Consider the following 17,064-nt stretch of genomic DNA (forward strand, 5'->3'; position numbering starts at 1 on the left):
TTTAGTTTTAAGCAGTTACCGTTCGCTTGTTCATTCATTTGACAGCAAACGCCTTGGTGAATGCCCACCACGTGCCGGGCGTGGGTCAGGCAGTGGGGTGATGGCCTCTACTCACAGCCTCCTATGAGGAAGGGCCTACAAAAACAGGGTGAAAGAGCTGTGCAGGAGCCCCGAGAAAGGGCCCTGCCTCCAACTAAGGGGCAGTGCAGCAGAGCTTCAAGGAAGGGGCCAGGGAGAAGAGGCTGGAGCTGGCTCCGGAGGATAAGTGCTTAGCCCGGCAGCCAGGTCGGGGTGTGGTCAGTGACGACGCACTTCTTGTAGGCGTTTTAGTACTCCTTGGTGTCCAGAGATGTCCTGCCCTGTTTCTCTCCTCTTTTCACAGCCAACCTCTTGGAAGAATTGTCCACCTCCCCTTTGAGTCGTTCTAAAAACGATTATTATGAAACACTTTAAGCATTTAGGAAACGTCCCATATACCCTATTGTCTTCCTTTTAGCTTCGTCAAGTGAATCTTAACTTTTCACCAGTTGCTTTATGCCTTGTATTTACTTACTCACTCACTCACTTATTTTTAAGTAGGCTCCATGCCCAGCATGGGGCTTGACCTCACAACCATGAGATGAAGAGTCGCGTGCTCTACCAACTGAGTCAGACAGGTGCCTCTTTCCTGCCTTCTATTTTTAACAGAAAATAATATTATTTACAAATGCAGTTGAGTTCCCTGTGTACCTTTTTACAGTCTTACTCACATCCCTTCCTTTGTAGTGACAACCTCTTTTGAATTAGGAGTTTGTGAGTCCTATGCATATTTCTGTATTTTTACTCTGTATCCGTGTATTCGTTGATAATGTAAGTCCTTATTTTGCACAGTACGAAACATTATATAAATGGCATCATTCAACTCAGTGAAATCTGGCGTTCACTCCTACACAAGAACAGGCATTCTCTTGTCAAGGTCACTGGTACCTTCTGTGTGGCCAAATCGAGGGAACCGTTGGACTCCATTCAGCACTCAAGGCAGCATGGGCCCTTGGAGATCCTCTCTTCCTGTGGCATCCCTGAACCAGGCATTAACCTCTTGGGCCATCCTCTCCATCTACTTCGCTAGCTTCCCCTCTCCAACACAGCTTACGGATGTCAGTTTGTCAAGGCTCAGTTCTGGGTGCCCTTCTTCCTATAGGATCTCCTCTAGCCTTGGGACTTAGAACTGCCTGTCGCTGGGGGCCCTCAAATATGTGTGACCGGTCCACTTCTGTGAGCACCAGGCCCCTGTATTCAGCTCTTCCTTACCTCAGGTATCCAGGTGGCTCAGGCTTAGCTTTTCAGGCTTAGCTTTTCCCCACACCCCTGGGGTTCCCCAGATTTTCACCATGCTAACAAATGCTGCCATCCCAAACTGGATCCTTCAGGCAAAAAACTTGAGATTTATCTTCCTATCTTTGCATCATATCTACATCCAGTCCATAAGTCATGAAGGTCCTACCCCCAAAGTATTATCCCAGATCTGTCCCTTTCTGTCACTGCCGTAGTTTTAAGGAATCACTGCTCTCCCCTGACACCTGCAGTAAATGATCTCCCTTCTCTCCTCCCTGTCTTGCCATCCTTCATCACTCTCCAATTAAAAGTGGATGATGTTGCTATTTCTTTAAGGTAAAGTATAGTCCCTTCACCATGACCTGCCTCATCCCACATAGTCTGGTTCCTGCCTTGATCAGCAGCCTTGCCTGTGGCCAGTCTCCCCCTTGCTCATTGGGTTCTGGTTTCTTCGCTGACATGTCTGCTTATCTATCCCACACTTCTGCTGACTGCCTCCTCCTCCATAAACTCATAACCTAAATGCTGATTTCTCAGTGTCTAGGGTGCTCCCTGTTAAAGTTCTGTTTTCCTTGGTGTGTTTTCCTCCATTTTAAATGTTTTAAATGTTTTGTTTGGCCCATGAGGCTGTCAGTTCCAAGATGGTAGGGACCAGGTTGTGGGCTTAACTGTCTATCCAGTGACACCCAACACAGGACCTTGTGGATTAAATATTTGAGTGAAAGAGTCTTACTTACAAAGAGAAGTCAAATGGTTTTAAACTGTGAGACTGTTAGGGTTCAGGGACTGGATGGAATGGTAGTCATAGGAAATCTGTGGAGCTTTGGGAACTATATAACATTATAGCTGCGAAGTACCCTCCTGCAGTTTTGGTAAGTACTACAACTCCTACACCAGAAGAACAAAAGAAGAACAAAAAATTAGCTGTTAAAAGATGTTATTTGTTGCACAAATATTGTTGCAACAAAAATAGACATTTAAAAATTGAAAGAGTTCATCCTGAATTCTTCTTCAATTTCATCAAAGAAATTAAATATATTTTTTGCTGTATTCTCTGGTCCTGATGCATATGGATAGGTAACTTACATTTCATCACTACAAGACATTGATTCGTTTTCTCTTGTTTCTGTGTCTTGTTTATGTACTCTTCATAAACATTTAATGACCAAACAAGAAGTATTTAATTTTTTCTTGCAGATTTTAGAAGTCCTGTTTTTCCTTTAACATTCCAATGTACATTTTTTTCCTGTTCGGTGTGGGTGTGGCTTTTTACTTTGGTGTCGAGGAGCACCCAACCTTATGTGTGCTTTTTTATTATTATTATTCTAGAAACTCCCAAGTGCCAATATTCTAGCTTCTCTGTCTTTTAAAGCCGAGAAATAAAAAATGTGAAGATTTGACATAAAACAAAAATTAATAACAGGCGGGTTTGTCTTCTTCCCAGGGTTCCTTAAGTACAGTGGTGCTGTGTCAGCTTTGCTGTCTCTTCAAGATGCTCAATTTCATCTTCCTAAATTTCTGGCTGCTCATTTGGTAATACAGACAATCCAGAATGTCTGCTGTACATCTAAGGCTTAGACAGTTTCTCGCTTTAATTGAGTTGTTTTAGTTCTTTGTTTCTTGTTTTCTGTGTGTTGCTGATGTCGGTCACATTCTCTGTCACCTCCCGGCCACCGTTCATTGTTGCAGGCGACGTCCAGACTGAGGGAGAGAGGCTGTGACGGCCGCCTCGCAGGCATTGAGGTTCAGCAGCTCTTCTGTTCTCAGAGCGTGGCGATTCCTGAGCACCAGCTCAAGGAGCTGAATGTGAAAATCGACAGTGCTTTGCAAGTAAGCATTTTAGAATGGGCACATAGTGACCCGAGGACAGAAACACGGGAGTGAGTTCAAGTTGTGATGTTGAACCAGTTGGAAAGAATAGTAAGATGGTAGTTGGCCTGAGGTCTTTTAATTAACTATAGAAATTTTAAATTTCTATCGTCACTGGACGTTGTCATTTTATGATCTGCTGTATAATCTTGATTATGACAAAACAATTTCTTTGCAGGCTTATAAAATAGCTCTGGAAAGCTTAGGCCACTGTGAATATGCAATGAAAGCTGGTTTCCACCTGAACCCAAAGGCAATTGAAGCCAGTTTACAGGTACACTTTTCCCTCCGGGAGCTGTCGGGAGCTGTGGTGCGGCAGATTCGCCACCCCAAGCGAACCAGGTGTCTGGGCAGGTGTGCCGTGGGTCACCTCTCCTCTCCTCTCCAAACCTCTCGCAGGGCTGCTGCAGCGAGGCCGAGGCGCAGCAGACGGGGCGGCGGCAGACCCCCCCGCAGCCCATGCAGTGCGAGCTTCCCACCGTCCCTGTGCAGATAGGATCGCACTTCCTGAAGGGCGTCTCCTTCAACGAATCGGCCGCCGACAACCTGAAGCTTAAGACGGTAGCTTTCCGTGGGGTTTCAGCAACCGGTGTGAGCAGGGAAGCAGTTCTGCAGGGAAACCTAAGGGCTTTTGAAGAATATAGATTTAAAAACCAGACTGAAGTCAAAAGCAGGAGATATTAGTAAATTGGCATCTAAAAGCAGACTGTGGTGACTTATCTTAATGAGACATTTGCCAGGTTTTATTCATAGTTTTGTTAAACGTTTAACCTAAAGTGTGGAAGTACACTATAAAATACTATTTATGATTGATGTTTTAGTGGACTTCCGCGAATTAAATAAGTCTTGTCATACTACTGCAGTAACTATGACGATTCGTGGGGCATCACGTGTGCCAGGCATGGCGCCAAGGGCTCCACGTGCGTTAATGCTCACCCATGAGGTGGGCGCTGCTCGGTTCTCTGTTTGATGGATAGAGGAACTAAGGCCCAAGCTCGAAAGCCAGAAAGGAGGAGACTGGAATTTGAGGTTATGCAGTCTGTTTCCAGAGCCTGCATACCTGACCACTTGGTCATCCAAAATAAAGTTGAGGTTTTCATTGGTATTTGTTTTTACCAGATGATTTTGTCTCCTTATTTAGAGAGATTCAGAATTTCAAAATTCCTCAACCAATTTGCATCAGCAAATGGCTATATGATGCTGTATTTGTGCCAGCATAGAAATCACTTGTATGTATTAATGTACGTGTATCCGTATTCTCTGAGGGTATCTGAGGATAATTACTTGAGACATTAAAATAACTTGATTTGGGGGGTGGGGACTGAAACAAAATGTTTTTTTCTCGAGGACTACTATGTACCTGTAAATTCAGTTTGACACATTTTAGAATCTCGTAGAGCTTTATCTTGAGGGGTGAGCTCTCGTCTTCTCAATCCATAGCATACAATGTTGCAGCTGATCAAGGAGGCGGGCTGCTACAATGGAATCACACCCAGGGACGATCTTCCTGTGACTGAAGTACTGAACCAGGTGTGCCCGTCCACGTGGCGGGGCGCCTGCAAGACTGCCGTGCAGCTGCTGTTTGGCCAGGCTGGACTGGTGAGTGAACATGTGGGGTGCACGGGAGACAAAGAGCCGGGAGCCGAGTTTCCAGCAGGGGAGCATGTGGTGTGGGCACAGGTGTGGAAATACTGAGTAATTTTAAAAGCTCTTTGGTACTGCCAGGTGCAGACCACATGGAGACGGTAAAGGAACAGCAGCATCAAAAAGCCTTTTTGTTTTCTTGCATAGAGGGTTAATATGTATTTGCTGGGATCCTAGTTGCAAAATGATGTTGCAGGTTTTCCTCATTTTAAAGAAACCTATACATTAGTAACAATTTCGTGGGGAGGGCCCCTTTGCCTCGCTTGCCTACCCTGGAGCGACAGTGGATGTCTTTCTGAATCTCAAAGGTGCCAGGCTTCTTCCTGTCTCAGGCCTTTGCACTTGGCTGCTCCTTTTACCTGAGAATACTCCTCTCTAGTCTATATGTGACTCACTCCTTAGCTCCCTGATGTCAGTTCAAATACCACCTCCTCTGAGAAACCTCCATGGTATAAGTAGTCCCCCCACCAGTCACTTGGTATCCCAGTTCTCAGTTTATCTTCTTCCGAGTCATAAAATAACAACATCAACTCAGAAATAAGTTTTGTCTTTTCACCTTTGGAGTGAAGAGTAACTTTTGCCAGAGTTGGGTGGGATCAGGAAATCAACATCTGAAATCACAATTTAGCTTTTTGTTTGGCATCTAAGACCCATATAACCTTACATACTTGATCCCACTTTCTAGAATTAAATGACTGCTTTTTTAAAAGCTACAGCATTTTAGTCGGAGGTTAAAGGAAACTAATTCGAGATTAAGAAATTTTAAAAAACTGTTTCTTACTTTAATTCCTACTTTATTCATGAATGGAACTGTGGGGAAGATGCTATCCTTTTGTTTCATGCAGGTGAGGGCTCAGGTGGCCTAGCTCAGGGTGGCGCTGCCTTGTGTAGGGCTAGGTGAGGGCCTGTCCACAGTGGTGAGTTATGCTTCCTTTAGGATCTAGTTCTCAATACAGGAACCCCTAAGAGAAGGAGTAAGCTGGAGACTCCCTGCTGAACTATGTGAGAGCCTGCTGCCTCTAGGAAATTGATCCATATTTCCAAAGATCATTTTAGCTGAAACTAGGATAACCATAGCTTAAGTTCTCCAAAAAGGAGTGAGTGAAGTAAGGCGGAAGGACATACAGGCTGTTTTGCGAAAACATTGTAGGTTAAAAAAAAAAAAAAAATCCCATGTTATTGAGAGAGCAGAAACTCCTTCCAGTTCCTTACTCCTTGCTCCCAGGGCACCTTTGTGTGTGACTGACAAAGAACCTTTAGATTGTGGCTCTGGAGATGGGCGGAGAGAGGAAACACCTGCCTGGTCCAACAATGGCTGTTACTTGGACAGGAAGTCTTTTCCAAAGGACATTGCAGAGCAGCTGTGGGAACTCTGTTTACAGCAGTGGAAATCAGCTCCATTAGAGGCTGAATTTGGAATCAAAATAAGCAGCTTTGCATGGCTTTTGAAATCTAACAGATTTATTTATTTATTTGTAAGTAATCTCTACACTCAATGTGGGGCTCAAACTCATGACCCTGAGATCAAGAGTCAGACGCTCTACCAACTTGAGCAAGCCAGGCGCCCCATGACAGATTTATCTTAAAAGTGCTTTATGGTCATTTTCTTAAATTCTTTTAGTTATTTGAAAATACATTCATCATTTTGTCAAAGTCTCTAAATTACCTAGACTACTACATCATCTGTGTAATATTAAAGACTCTACTCCAAATAAGAAGAAATCATTGGGGCACCTGGGTGGCTTAGTCAGTTGAGCCTCTGACTCTTGATTTTGGCTCAGGTCATGATCTCAGGGTTGTGAGATCCAGCCCCACGTCGGGCTCCATGCTGGGTGTGGAGCCTGTTTGGGATTCTCTCTCTCCCTCTGCCCCTCATTACCTCCCCCCTGCTCATGCATTCTCTCTCTCTCTTAAAAAGAAAAAGAGAGAGAGGGAGAGAAAAGAGAAGAGAAGGGAAGAGAAGGGAAAAAAAGAAAAGAAGAAACCATTGGGAGAAGAATCATCTTTACCTTTCTTGAACTAGTTCTGTTTTTATTGATGGCTGAAGATAAAATGATCCTTTAAAAAAAGCTTCATCCACTTCTAGCTTGTATTCAATCATTACAAATGGACTTTTCTGAAGCTGTGGTTAGATTTTTAATGACAGTTTTACTTCTTTCAAGTGCGTAAAGTAAAAAAAAAATACTAAGATAGAGGAAACAAAATAATTCCTAATTAACATATTTATGGTTTGGAAAAAGTACTGAAAGTGCTTATAAAGTTCAGTACATCCTGCACCCAGAATTTGGTTTCCGTTCATTGAAGTATTACTGTCTTCAGTCGTGTTTATTACTTGGATTTGTCTTCATGGGGCTCTTGATGGCCCCTGCACAGCTGTCTTGCCATGGGAATCGTTCTTGCCAGAGTCACTCAGCATCAGTAGGCTCATGTATTAGATTTGTTTGTGATCCGTTTTCCTTTCGGAAAGCTGACTGTTGTTTCTTTCTCTCTCTCTCTCTCTCTCTCTCTCAGGTGGTAGTTGACACAGCACAGATTGAGAATAAAGAAGCCTATGCCCCCCAGATCAGTTTAGAGGGCTCCAGAATTGTGGTTCAAGTCCCATCCACATGGTAATATGACTCTTATATTAACACAAGCCTAGGCTCTGATTGAAGTTTGCACATCTTTGGAAAGATTGCTTTGTTTTGGACTAATTCTGTGTTAGGTGGTACATCAGGTCTTGCAGGTACACGGGCAGTGATATGTCCTGGTTATCGGTCCACGATAAGGAAGCCAGGATGTCTGAAAAGTAGTCTTTTTGACCAATAATGTAAGTAAAATGTTAAGTACTCATGGATCATAATGAGCAATATTATCTTCTCTTGGTTACTGAGTCCACAGCTTTTGAACAGAGTACATCATTTTCTCTAAGTCACCAGTGTTTCTCTAAAGCTGAGCACAGAACATAGAATCCCTTCTCCTCCTTTGTTCGAGTAACAGCCCTGATGATCTTGAGCTCATGCCATTACAAATGTGGGGACAGGCTGAGCCATTTTTATTTTTAATTATTTAATTACATTTATAAACTTAAAATGATAAAGTATTCTTCTTAGTTTATTAAAACAGAAGCTCCTGGGGCGTCTGGGTGGCTCAGTTGTTAAAGGTCTGCCTTTGGCTCAGGTGGTGAACCCAGCGTTCTGGGATTGAGCCCCGCATCGGGAAGCCTGCTTCTCCCTCTCCCACTCCCCCTGCTTGTGTTCCCTCTCTCGCTGTGTCTCTCTCTGTCCAATAAATAAATAAAATCTTAAAAAAAAAGGAAAAGAAAAAAAGAAGCTCCTACAAATTAGTAGGAAAATGGGGAGGGGAATAAATAGGTAACCAAAAAATAATCGTAAACAACACAGCTGTCAACAAATAGATGAAGAAAATGTGTAACCTCACCTAATAAAGGCAGAATAAAGAAACAATATGATATCATTTTGCCCAGATGTTGTTAAACTGTTTTCAGAATAATAAATAAATTTCTAAAAAATAAATAAAAAATAAAGATTTCGGCCAGACTGTACAAAAATGGGCACAGGAGGTGGATAAATCACACAGCCTTTCTGAAGGGCAGTTCAGTGTATCAAAAGCCTAAAATAAGAGGTCTGACCTCAGGAGTTCAGAGTTCCACCTCTGGGGATTTATCCTTGTGATGTGCATAGAAATCCAGCTAAAGGAGCAGCATCATAACTTTATTAATAAATAGCAAAAATTGGGCATATGTCAGAAGACTTCTGTTGTTAAGATTATGATATGAATGAGTATTTAACCATATAGAAAAATTTTGAAATGTTTTGGTAGGAAGAGAGAGATAGTAAGGCATGATGGCAGTCCTGGTGCCTGTGTGGACTGAAATGGCAGCTGGATAATGCATTTAAGTTGTATTTAAACCATTTCTCCTTGAAATGGGAGGGTCCAGTGGTAGACTGCCAAAAAGTTTAGGACTTGATATATCAAGTAAGGGTGGGCAGTTCACTTCATATCCCAAAACCTCCCTTCTTTGAGTTTCCTCCCCGCCCCCTAAGTTTTTTATTTGATTATTGAGATGGCATACTGTTAATTTATATACATATCTTCACTCCTATCAAATAATAAACCAGAAGCTCACTTTTCTGTAAGATTTCTGTGTCCCTGAATTCTTCATTTGTTTTCCAATTCAGGTTCTTATAACTTAACCAGGATTCTCATTTAGAGAAAATAGTTTGAACTTTTGAATAATTGGGTAACTATAAACGACTAGTACTAAAATGGTTAACACTGCAGTTTATTTCCGGAACTCTCCATGTATGATTGATTTCTTTTTTAATTCATTGAACCTCCACAAAAGACCTTATGGACTATAATTTCTTGGAGAGGCTCCCTCTGCTGGTTGCTTTGGTAAAAATACAAAGTTTTCAAAATACACGTTTTTGTTTCTTTCAAAGTGTAAACTACGCAATTGTTATGAAGAATGCAAACAGAAGTGATTGCTTTACTCCACCTTCAGAAAAATGAAACTGTTAGCACAGGCAGTCAAGAATTTATTATATGATTTTAATAAAATGGAGTGTCCCACTGCCAGTTATGTTTTTTTTTTCCCGAAGTAATACCTTATTTAGATTTTTTTTAACTGTCTTATTGAAGTTGTCCATCCATTCTTTCTTTCAGCAAATACTTACTAAATACCTACTACGTGGCAGACACTCCCTGGGCTCTGGAAATTTAAGTATGAGCAAGACAAACGGCATCTCTGCCCCTAATAGAGTCAACTTTGTAATGGGAGGGAGCGTGGAGAGGACAGCTAGCAAGCATAAGAGTTCAGGTCAAACCCCAGCACATATATGAGGGGACAAGAGCTGAATGATGTCATATGATGGAGACTAACAGGAGTGGTGCTGGAGAGGGGAGGCTGTTTGGGATGAGGAGGTCAGTTGTGAAGGGTCCTTCCTTGAAGATACGACGTTTGAGAGGAGCCAGCCATGCAGAGAGCAGATGGGGAAAGGATTTCTGGGGGGTGAACTGGCATGGCTGGAGATGTGGTAAGTGGTCGTGAAGAAAGAGAGTCATAAAAGCCAGGACTTGCGGATCCCAGAGGGGCTTGGATTTTTATCTAAGAACAGGTAGAGGGTTTTAAGCGAGTCTACGTGATTTGCCAAAAGAATGGGTTTAGTCTCTAAAGGCGATTCTTTTGATCAACTCTCAGGACTGATGAATTAAATAAAAGTACAGATTTGTTGATTTTCAGAAAGAGAAATTATTCTCATCAGCAAGTGTAGTACTTCTTTCCGCATGACCAGCAAATGCTCTCCTAGTGGGCAAACATATGTGACCAGCCAAATCACACCCAGGAGTGGCTTGGGAGCACAGAGCAAGGATGTCCTAATAGTCGGCAATTCCAGGCTGAGAGAATCGGGTACATGAACCCTGGCCAAGTTTGCTGGCCAAGGTTCTCTCCCAGGAGTCCAGGGCCTGGTTGGGCACTGGCAAAGCTTGCCTTTAGCAGTGTTTCTGAGGCTGGCTGGCTCATATCCTCACAGGCGTATTTCTTCTCAAGCCCGAAGTCATGCTGGGGAGTGCTGCTGCCTCCTTCGGATGGCTTTGCAAGTGTTGATTTCACCATTTAACTCCCAGAGTGGCTAGCAGCAGACAGACAACATCTTCCCGGTTCTGCCTCTCAGAAGAGGCCTCTTGGTGGAGGTACCCTGAATGGGCAGTGAGGACCTGAATGGTGGGAAGCAGCTCTTGGGAGAGCAGTCTGGGCAGAGGCAACAAAAGCAGAGCCATAACAAGAGAGGTGATGAGAAGTGCTTGGTGTGCTGATGGGTTGGTGTGGGCTGTAGGTAGCCAGAGATGACATATAGGTTTGGGGTAGACGGCTGTGTTGGGTACTTATGGAGGAAGTGTATAGGGTTCAGAGTGGTTTTTGTTGGAGAGGAGAGGAAGCAGTTGTGCTGACCAAGTTGCCTGTTAGGTGTGCCCAAGAGATGTCAGGTGTGCAGTTAGATACAGGAGGGGGATTCGGGAGGAGGGGGTTGGCTGGTGAAGGGAATTTGAGTCTTCAGCGGAGGATGGTCTGTACAGCTGAGCTGCAGGACCAAATGCAGCACTGTGGGGAGAAAGGACGGAGCCTAGGACACGCCGCCATACAGAGGTGGGGAAGCAGAGCTGGAGAAGTCAGCAGAGGAGACCAGGGAGCAGCTTGCCTGCCAGGGGGGAGGAAAGGTGAGCGAGTTTGGGGTCACTGAGCTACAGAAGATAATGCTCTGGGAGGAAGGAAGCATTGCACAACGTTCCTAAGAGATTGAGTAAGGTGGAGACAGGTAATTGACCTTTGACACTGGCGAGACCAAACTTGTTTGATAAAAGCTATTCTAGTGCAGTTATGGGGACCAAAGCCCAGCGGGAGTGGGGTGAGGGGAGATTAGGAGGTCAGGAAGAGGAGGAGACAGTGTTTTGTTAAAAGGGGGAGCAGAGAACTTGGCAGTATCTGGAGGGGAATGTCACGGGGAGAGAGGGGGTGATTAGATGAGCAGGGTCCTCAGGAAAGCAGGAGGATACGGAGCATGCAGCGCTCGGCTAGAGGGTCAGCCAGTGGCACAGCAGGGCTTGTCTTCTGCCTTGACCATGACTGGAGGGGCAGGCCGGGAGTGCAGGCACGGCACTCAAGCTGGTGGATTAGTGGTGAGGAGAGGGAGCAGATCTCCTCTCAGTGACTTGAGAGTTGTAGTGGGAAAGAAGGGGAGAAGCGTCAGGGTTAGCCGAGCTCGAAGGAGAGGGGATGCAAGCTGAAGTGGTCAGCTTGGAAAGGGAAAACATTCACTTATGGGAAGGCCGTGTTCGCTGCTTACCTCAAATTTGCAGTGAGTCTGGGTTTTTCCTCCATTAACCTTTAGTTTCTTGGTTGCAGGTGTGAAGCGCTGTGGAGGAAGTCGGGGCAGGGGCACATTGGAAAGGGTTTGCAGAGGAGTAGATGCTGTGTCAGATCCCAGAATCTGAACACAGTAGGACAGAAAGTCAAGGCCAGAGCTGGGGTGGACAGTGAGAGGGCCTCAGCGCCCCGAGAAGGCCACCGTTCCACTGAACGCTTCTCTTCCTACCAAACAGACTCTAGATGATTAGAAATCCAGGGAGATCCCGGCCCCTGTTGCTTCCTCCTCCTTTTGCAGAGCAGTAAATTCCAGTGTTAGTCTTGTCATTCTCTAAGTGGTCTTTAATTACTGAATTTTTATTTGGTGCCAAAAGCATGTAAACATTGTAGCCTTTTGTATGAGGCTTGCTTGAGACACTTTTTCAGAGCAGTGCAGCCCAGACTGACACCTGCTTCCTTCCTAGGTGCCTGAAAGAAGACCCTGCCACCATGTCCCTGCTGCAGAGAAGCCTTGATCCCGAGAAGACCCTGGGGCTGGTGGACGTGCTCTACACGGCCGTGCTGGACCTCAGCCGCTGGAGGGCAGGGAGGTGGGTGTAGTAGCTTACGTTCAGGCCCATACTCAGGGACAGTGTGCCCACGGACAGTCTCCTGTGTGCTCACATCACTGATTGTATGTGAGGAAGTAAGGCGAGAAAGAGAATTCTTTGGTCACTTAATTTTGAAATCATTTTAAACTGACAGAAAAGTTGCAGTAGTACCAAGAATTACTCTCTGCCCTTTACCCAGATTCCTCGGTTACTTAACATGTTTGCCTTCATTTGTTTTATCATTTGAGAGTAAGTCCATCAAGAGGATTTTAGCCCAACTCTTATTCTCCTTAGGAACGAAGACCAGAGAAATGTGTGGAAAATTTACTTATATCCTACATGAAATTTATTTATCTCTGAAAGCAGCTGACAGTCGCAAGACTGTCTCTGGGAATTATGAACTTCAGAATGGTAGGGACCGTGAACATCTAGCCGTGTGCCCCCTTTCTTAACTCATGAGCACCAAGGCCCAGAACACTGAGTAGCTTGTCCTGGGTCACTGCAGCCGTCGCCTGCCTCAGCCCCATACTCTTTCCGTCTCTGGGGCTCTCTTTCTGTACTAGGAAAGTGCTCGGAAAACCTTGGAGGTAACAATCTTCTGTTGTTGGCACTGTCTGTAAGTTCCTTCCAAGGACAGCAGTGCCCCCCCCCCCCCCCCCCCGTGTGGATTTACCCACGTCCCTCTGCTGCTTCATTCTTACACACACTTAAAAGTCTTGGGTGTTCATTTTATTTATCTATAAAATAGGGGAGCCTGATGCCAACCAACTAGGGACTGTCTTTGTCCTTAAAGTCTTTCTTAGATGAAGAGAGATCCATTTCATTTGTCCAATTTGTATTTTTGTCTTTTTTTAATTTTTCATTTCTGTTTAATAGGGAACAAGCTTTACCCTGCATACAGATCCAGCTTCAAAGGGAGATCTGTGATTTTGGGAATCAGGCTGACCTGCCTTCTGGGAATGGAAACAAATCTTCAGGTGGCCTGCAGAAGACGTTCTCCAAACTGACATCCCGGTTCACCAAGAAAGCTTCATGTGCCAGCTCTAGCAGCAGCACAAATTATTCCATCCCAAATACCCCTTCCAAAAACCTCTTCATAGCTGGGTGTTCGGAAGAGAAGGCCAAAATGCCCAGCAATATTGATTCAAGATTACAAAGCATTTTGAACATTGGTAATTTCCCTAGGACTACAGACCCTTCACAGTCAGTGCAGAATTCCAGTAATCAAATGGCCAATGGTTTTCTCATGGAGAGGCGTGACAACTTCCTGCAAGGGGATGATGGCAAGGATGAGAAGGGCATGAACTTACCAACCGATCAGGAGATGCAGGAGGTGATCGATTTTCTTTCGGGCTTTAACATGGGCCAGTCACATCAGGGCTCCCCGTTGGTGACAAGGCGTAATTCTGCTGCCACAGCCATGGCGACTGAACAGAAGGCAGGAGCCATGCAGCCACAGCAGCAACCACTGTCGGCGCCCCCTCCACCACGGCCATCCCAGGCTGGGGCCCACACACCTCTGACCCCCCAGCCAGGCCTGGCACCTCAGCAGCAATCCCCAAAGCAGCAACAGCCCCAGGTCCAGTACTACCAACACCTGCTCCAACCCATTGGACCTCAGCAGCCCCCGCCCCAGCCTCGGGCCCCTGGGAAGTGGGTGCATGGCTCAGCCCAGCAGCCAGCACAGCCTGTTGGAGCAGGTCTGTCTCCTCTTGGCCAATGGCCGGGCATATCCGATCTCAGTTCTGACTTGTACAGCTTGGGTCTGGTGAGCAGCTATATGGATAATGTGATGTCGGAGGTTTTGGGACAGAAGCCGCAGGGACCTAGAAATAACACCTGGCCAAACCGTGACCAAAGTGATGGAGTCTTTGGGATGTTGGGAGAGATTCTGCCTTTTGATCCTGCAGGTATGTGGACCCCCCCACACTTGGGGTTTTCACATAAATGTAATCACTGAGGACTTCACAGGGCCCATCCAACACAGCCTCACTTGTGAGAGCAAGTGACCTAATTTCCCTTTAAAGACCTCTGTCGCTGTGGGATGGCAAGTATGGGACACATCCAGCAAAGGTAGGCAGCTGTCGTGAGAATGAGGCTAAGAAGGTAAGGACCACTATTTTTCTCACTGTGCAGAGGCTGGGATTGAGGCTAAGAGAAGTTGCTTGAATGGCTCCATGTCCCATAGTTCCAGTGGGCTCGAGTCTGGGCCCTCCTAGTCATGGGAGCCAAGGTGGCAGGCCTTTTGTGAGCTGCTCTTTTTCTGATTACATAACCTGTCCTGTGATTCTTTTTTGCTTAAACTCTAGGACCCATGAAAGGTGTTAGAGTACTTCCTGCCTTCAGAGAATATGGCTTCTCCTGGCCTGAACAGTGTGAAAATACCACCAGAGTTATCTTAGGAAATTAGAAAAAGAACTTAGAAACAAACAAAAATAAACTAGGAGGAGGAATTCATTAAGGAGAAAAGCCAAGATTAATTAAATTTAGAAGAAAAATATAGTAGAAATTGTAAATAAAATCTAAAAGAAGGGTCTCTTAAAGCCCAGCAGAATAGATAAACCAGTTTGTTGTAAGCCTCAATAAGAGAGAGCAAAGAGAAACAAGATAAGGGAAGAGAAAGGAGGGGCGCCTGGGTGGCTCAGTCAGTTAAGCATCTGCCTTCAGCTCAGGTCATGATCCCAGGGTCCTGGGATCAAGTCCTGCATTGGGCTCCTTGCTCAGCGGGGAGCCTGCTTCTCCCTCTGCCTGCTGTTTCCCCTGCTTGTGTTCTCTCTCTCTGACAAATAAATAAAACTTTAAAATAAATAAATAAATAAAATCTTTAACCAAAAAAAAAAGGAAAGAGAAAAGAGATATCACTCCAGAAATAGGAGAGATTAAGAGAAGTTTAAGACATTACTACATACGACTCAATGACAACATATTTGAAAACTGAATGGAAAAATGGGCTCGTTCTTAATAAAATATACATCACCAAAATTGTACCAAAAACTGGAAAACCTGCCAAGATCTGTTTCAGTGGAAGAAAATGGAACAGTAATTATGAAGCCAACGTGTTTTTACCATAAAAACTTTATAAGGGTTATTTAAAAAGCAAACCATCGTCCTCTCTTTAGGAGTGTGGATAGAGGCTGGACAACGGAGGCGCACTCGGAAGAGCAGCTCCCCATTTCTACAGTCGGCAAACTGCAGGGGTGGCAGGTGGGGCAGCGTCAGGGACTCTGCTACTGCTCAGGAATCCGTGGTATCAGCCCACTACGTGAGAAGTCATGAAACAGTAGATGCTGTAGAGACATTCGATAAAAGACACTAGTGATTCCAAAAAACCTCCAAGTAAGACATGAATAGAAATTTCTTGAATATTAAAGACTCTACCAAAAGCCAGTAGCAAGTATAACTCTGTATAGTGAAACAAAATTACTATAGTTAAAATCAAGACCCAGATAGGGTGGCAGCTGTTACTGCCAATAGCATGTAACTTTGTCTTGGACTTCCTAGCAAATACAGCAAGACGTGTAAGCTTTAGAAAACGATACATTGAAAAGCACATCTCTTGGCAGGCAATAGAATTGGAGGGGGGGAAACCCTCAATAAAAAAAGGAGAATTAGTAAGCGAGTCTGGTAAGGTGGGTAGATGCAAGATAAATACATAGAAATCTGTTACTCTTTTCTCTAATTTACTGAAAGGTATACAGAGTGGAAAATATATTTCATTTACAAGGAGAATACTGTGAAATATATAAATAACTATAGCAAATATTTATATAAATAACCAGCAGAAGAGGAATTCCCTGCTAAAACAACCCAGCATTGGCTACGAATGGAAGGAAATTGTTTTCTTAGGTCCTCTAAAAATCCCTCCTACTGCTGCTCACGCTTTCTTGTTCTGGCTCCCCTTGGGTGGTAGATGCGGGCAACCTTGAACCCTGGAGCCCAGGAAGGGCAAACGGTTCCGCCCCACTCCAGAAGAGCAGGCCCCACCTGGCTGCCACTGACTGGGGTGGGTGCAGTGCATTTTTTCAGCTGCTATTAAACAGTCTGTATATCTTTTAATAGTCATGTAATTAATTACAGAGTATAAAGAGTATAAACAGTGTTTGGCAGAATTTTACTATCTTTGATCTTTGTTGAGGCCTGGATGGACTCTATGTCTTTAAGCTACAAATCCTATTAGCTTTTTTTTTTTTTAAGAGTTTATTTATTTATTTGACAGAGAGGGAGATAGCCAAGGAGAGAGGGAACACAATAGGGGGAGTGGGAGAGGAAAAGAAGCAGGCTCCCAGCGGAGGAGCCCGATGCGGGGCTCGGTCCCAGGACTCTGGGATCACGCCCTGAGCCGAAGGCAGATGCTTGATGACTGAGCCACCCAGGCACCCCAAATCCTATTAGCTTTATCTTCCGCTTGTTCCTTTCTGACCTGCAGGTCCTTAATGTACCTTCCTGCAGACCCCGCCCTGAGGGCATAAGATCTATATCACCCTTTCCCCAAATGAAGAAGGGCAGTCCTCAGGTTAGATGAATTACAGAAGGCACCCTCTTGGACAGGGCCAGTGAGAGCAGAGTGCCCCCTCTAGACAGGGCATGCTTACCCCTGGAGGCATGGCTTGACTCACTGAGAAGGGGGCCTCGGTTTCGGTCCCCGCCCCCCCGCCCCGGTGTGGACATCTTTGTGCAGTGCGCAGTCTCACCAGCAATGCTGGGGCGGTGCCCTGAGGATGAGCTAAGAGTGAGATTTTGCCCTAGTATCTTTCCCAACTTGAAGCCGAAAAGTACACA

The 17,064-nt window shown here is 44.9% G+C and overlaps 1 protein-coding gene across 1 annotated transcript in view; it reads left to right on the forward strand.

The window, feature by feature from the left end:
- Positions 1 to 17,064, forward strand: part of GARRE1 (granule associated Rac and RHOG effector 1) — a 55,762-nt gene that overhangs the window by 31,689 nt on the left and 7,009 nt on the right. Inside the window, exons 3-9 of the mRNA XM_008709198.2 lie at positions 3,004 to 3,144; positions 3,362 to 3,457; positions 3,583 to 3,744; positions 4,624 to 4,782; positions 7,339 to 7,436; positions 12,160 to 12,285; positions 13,162 to 14,195. Of these exons, the coding sequence (XP_008707420.2) occupies positions 3,004 to 3,144; positions 3,362 to 3,457; positions 3,583 to 3,744; positions 4,624 to 4,782; positions 7,339 to 7,436; positions 12,160 to 12,285; positions 13,162 to 14,195 (1,816 nt within the window). The remainder of the gene's footprint in view (positions 1 to 3,003; positions 3,145 to 3,361; positions 3,458 to 3,582; positions 3,745 to 4,623; positions 4,783 to 7,338; positions 7,437 to 12,159; positions 12,286 to 13,161; positions 14,196 to 17,064) is intronic.

The sequence above is a fragment of the Ursus maritimus genome, unplaced genomic scaffold, assembly GCF_017311325.1.
Source record: "Ursus maritimus isolate PB19 unplaced genomic scaffold, ASM1731132v1 scaffold_19, whole genome shotgun sequence".
Taxonomy (NCBI): domain Eukaryota; kingdom Metazoa; phylum Chordata; class Mammalia; order Carnivora; family Ursidae; genus Ursus; species Ursus maritimus.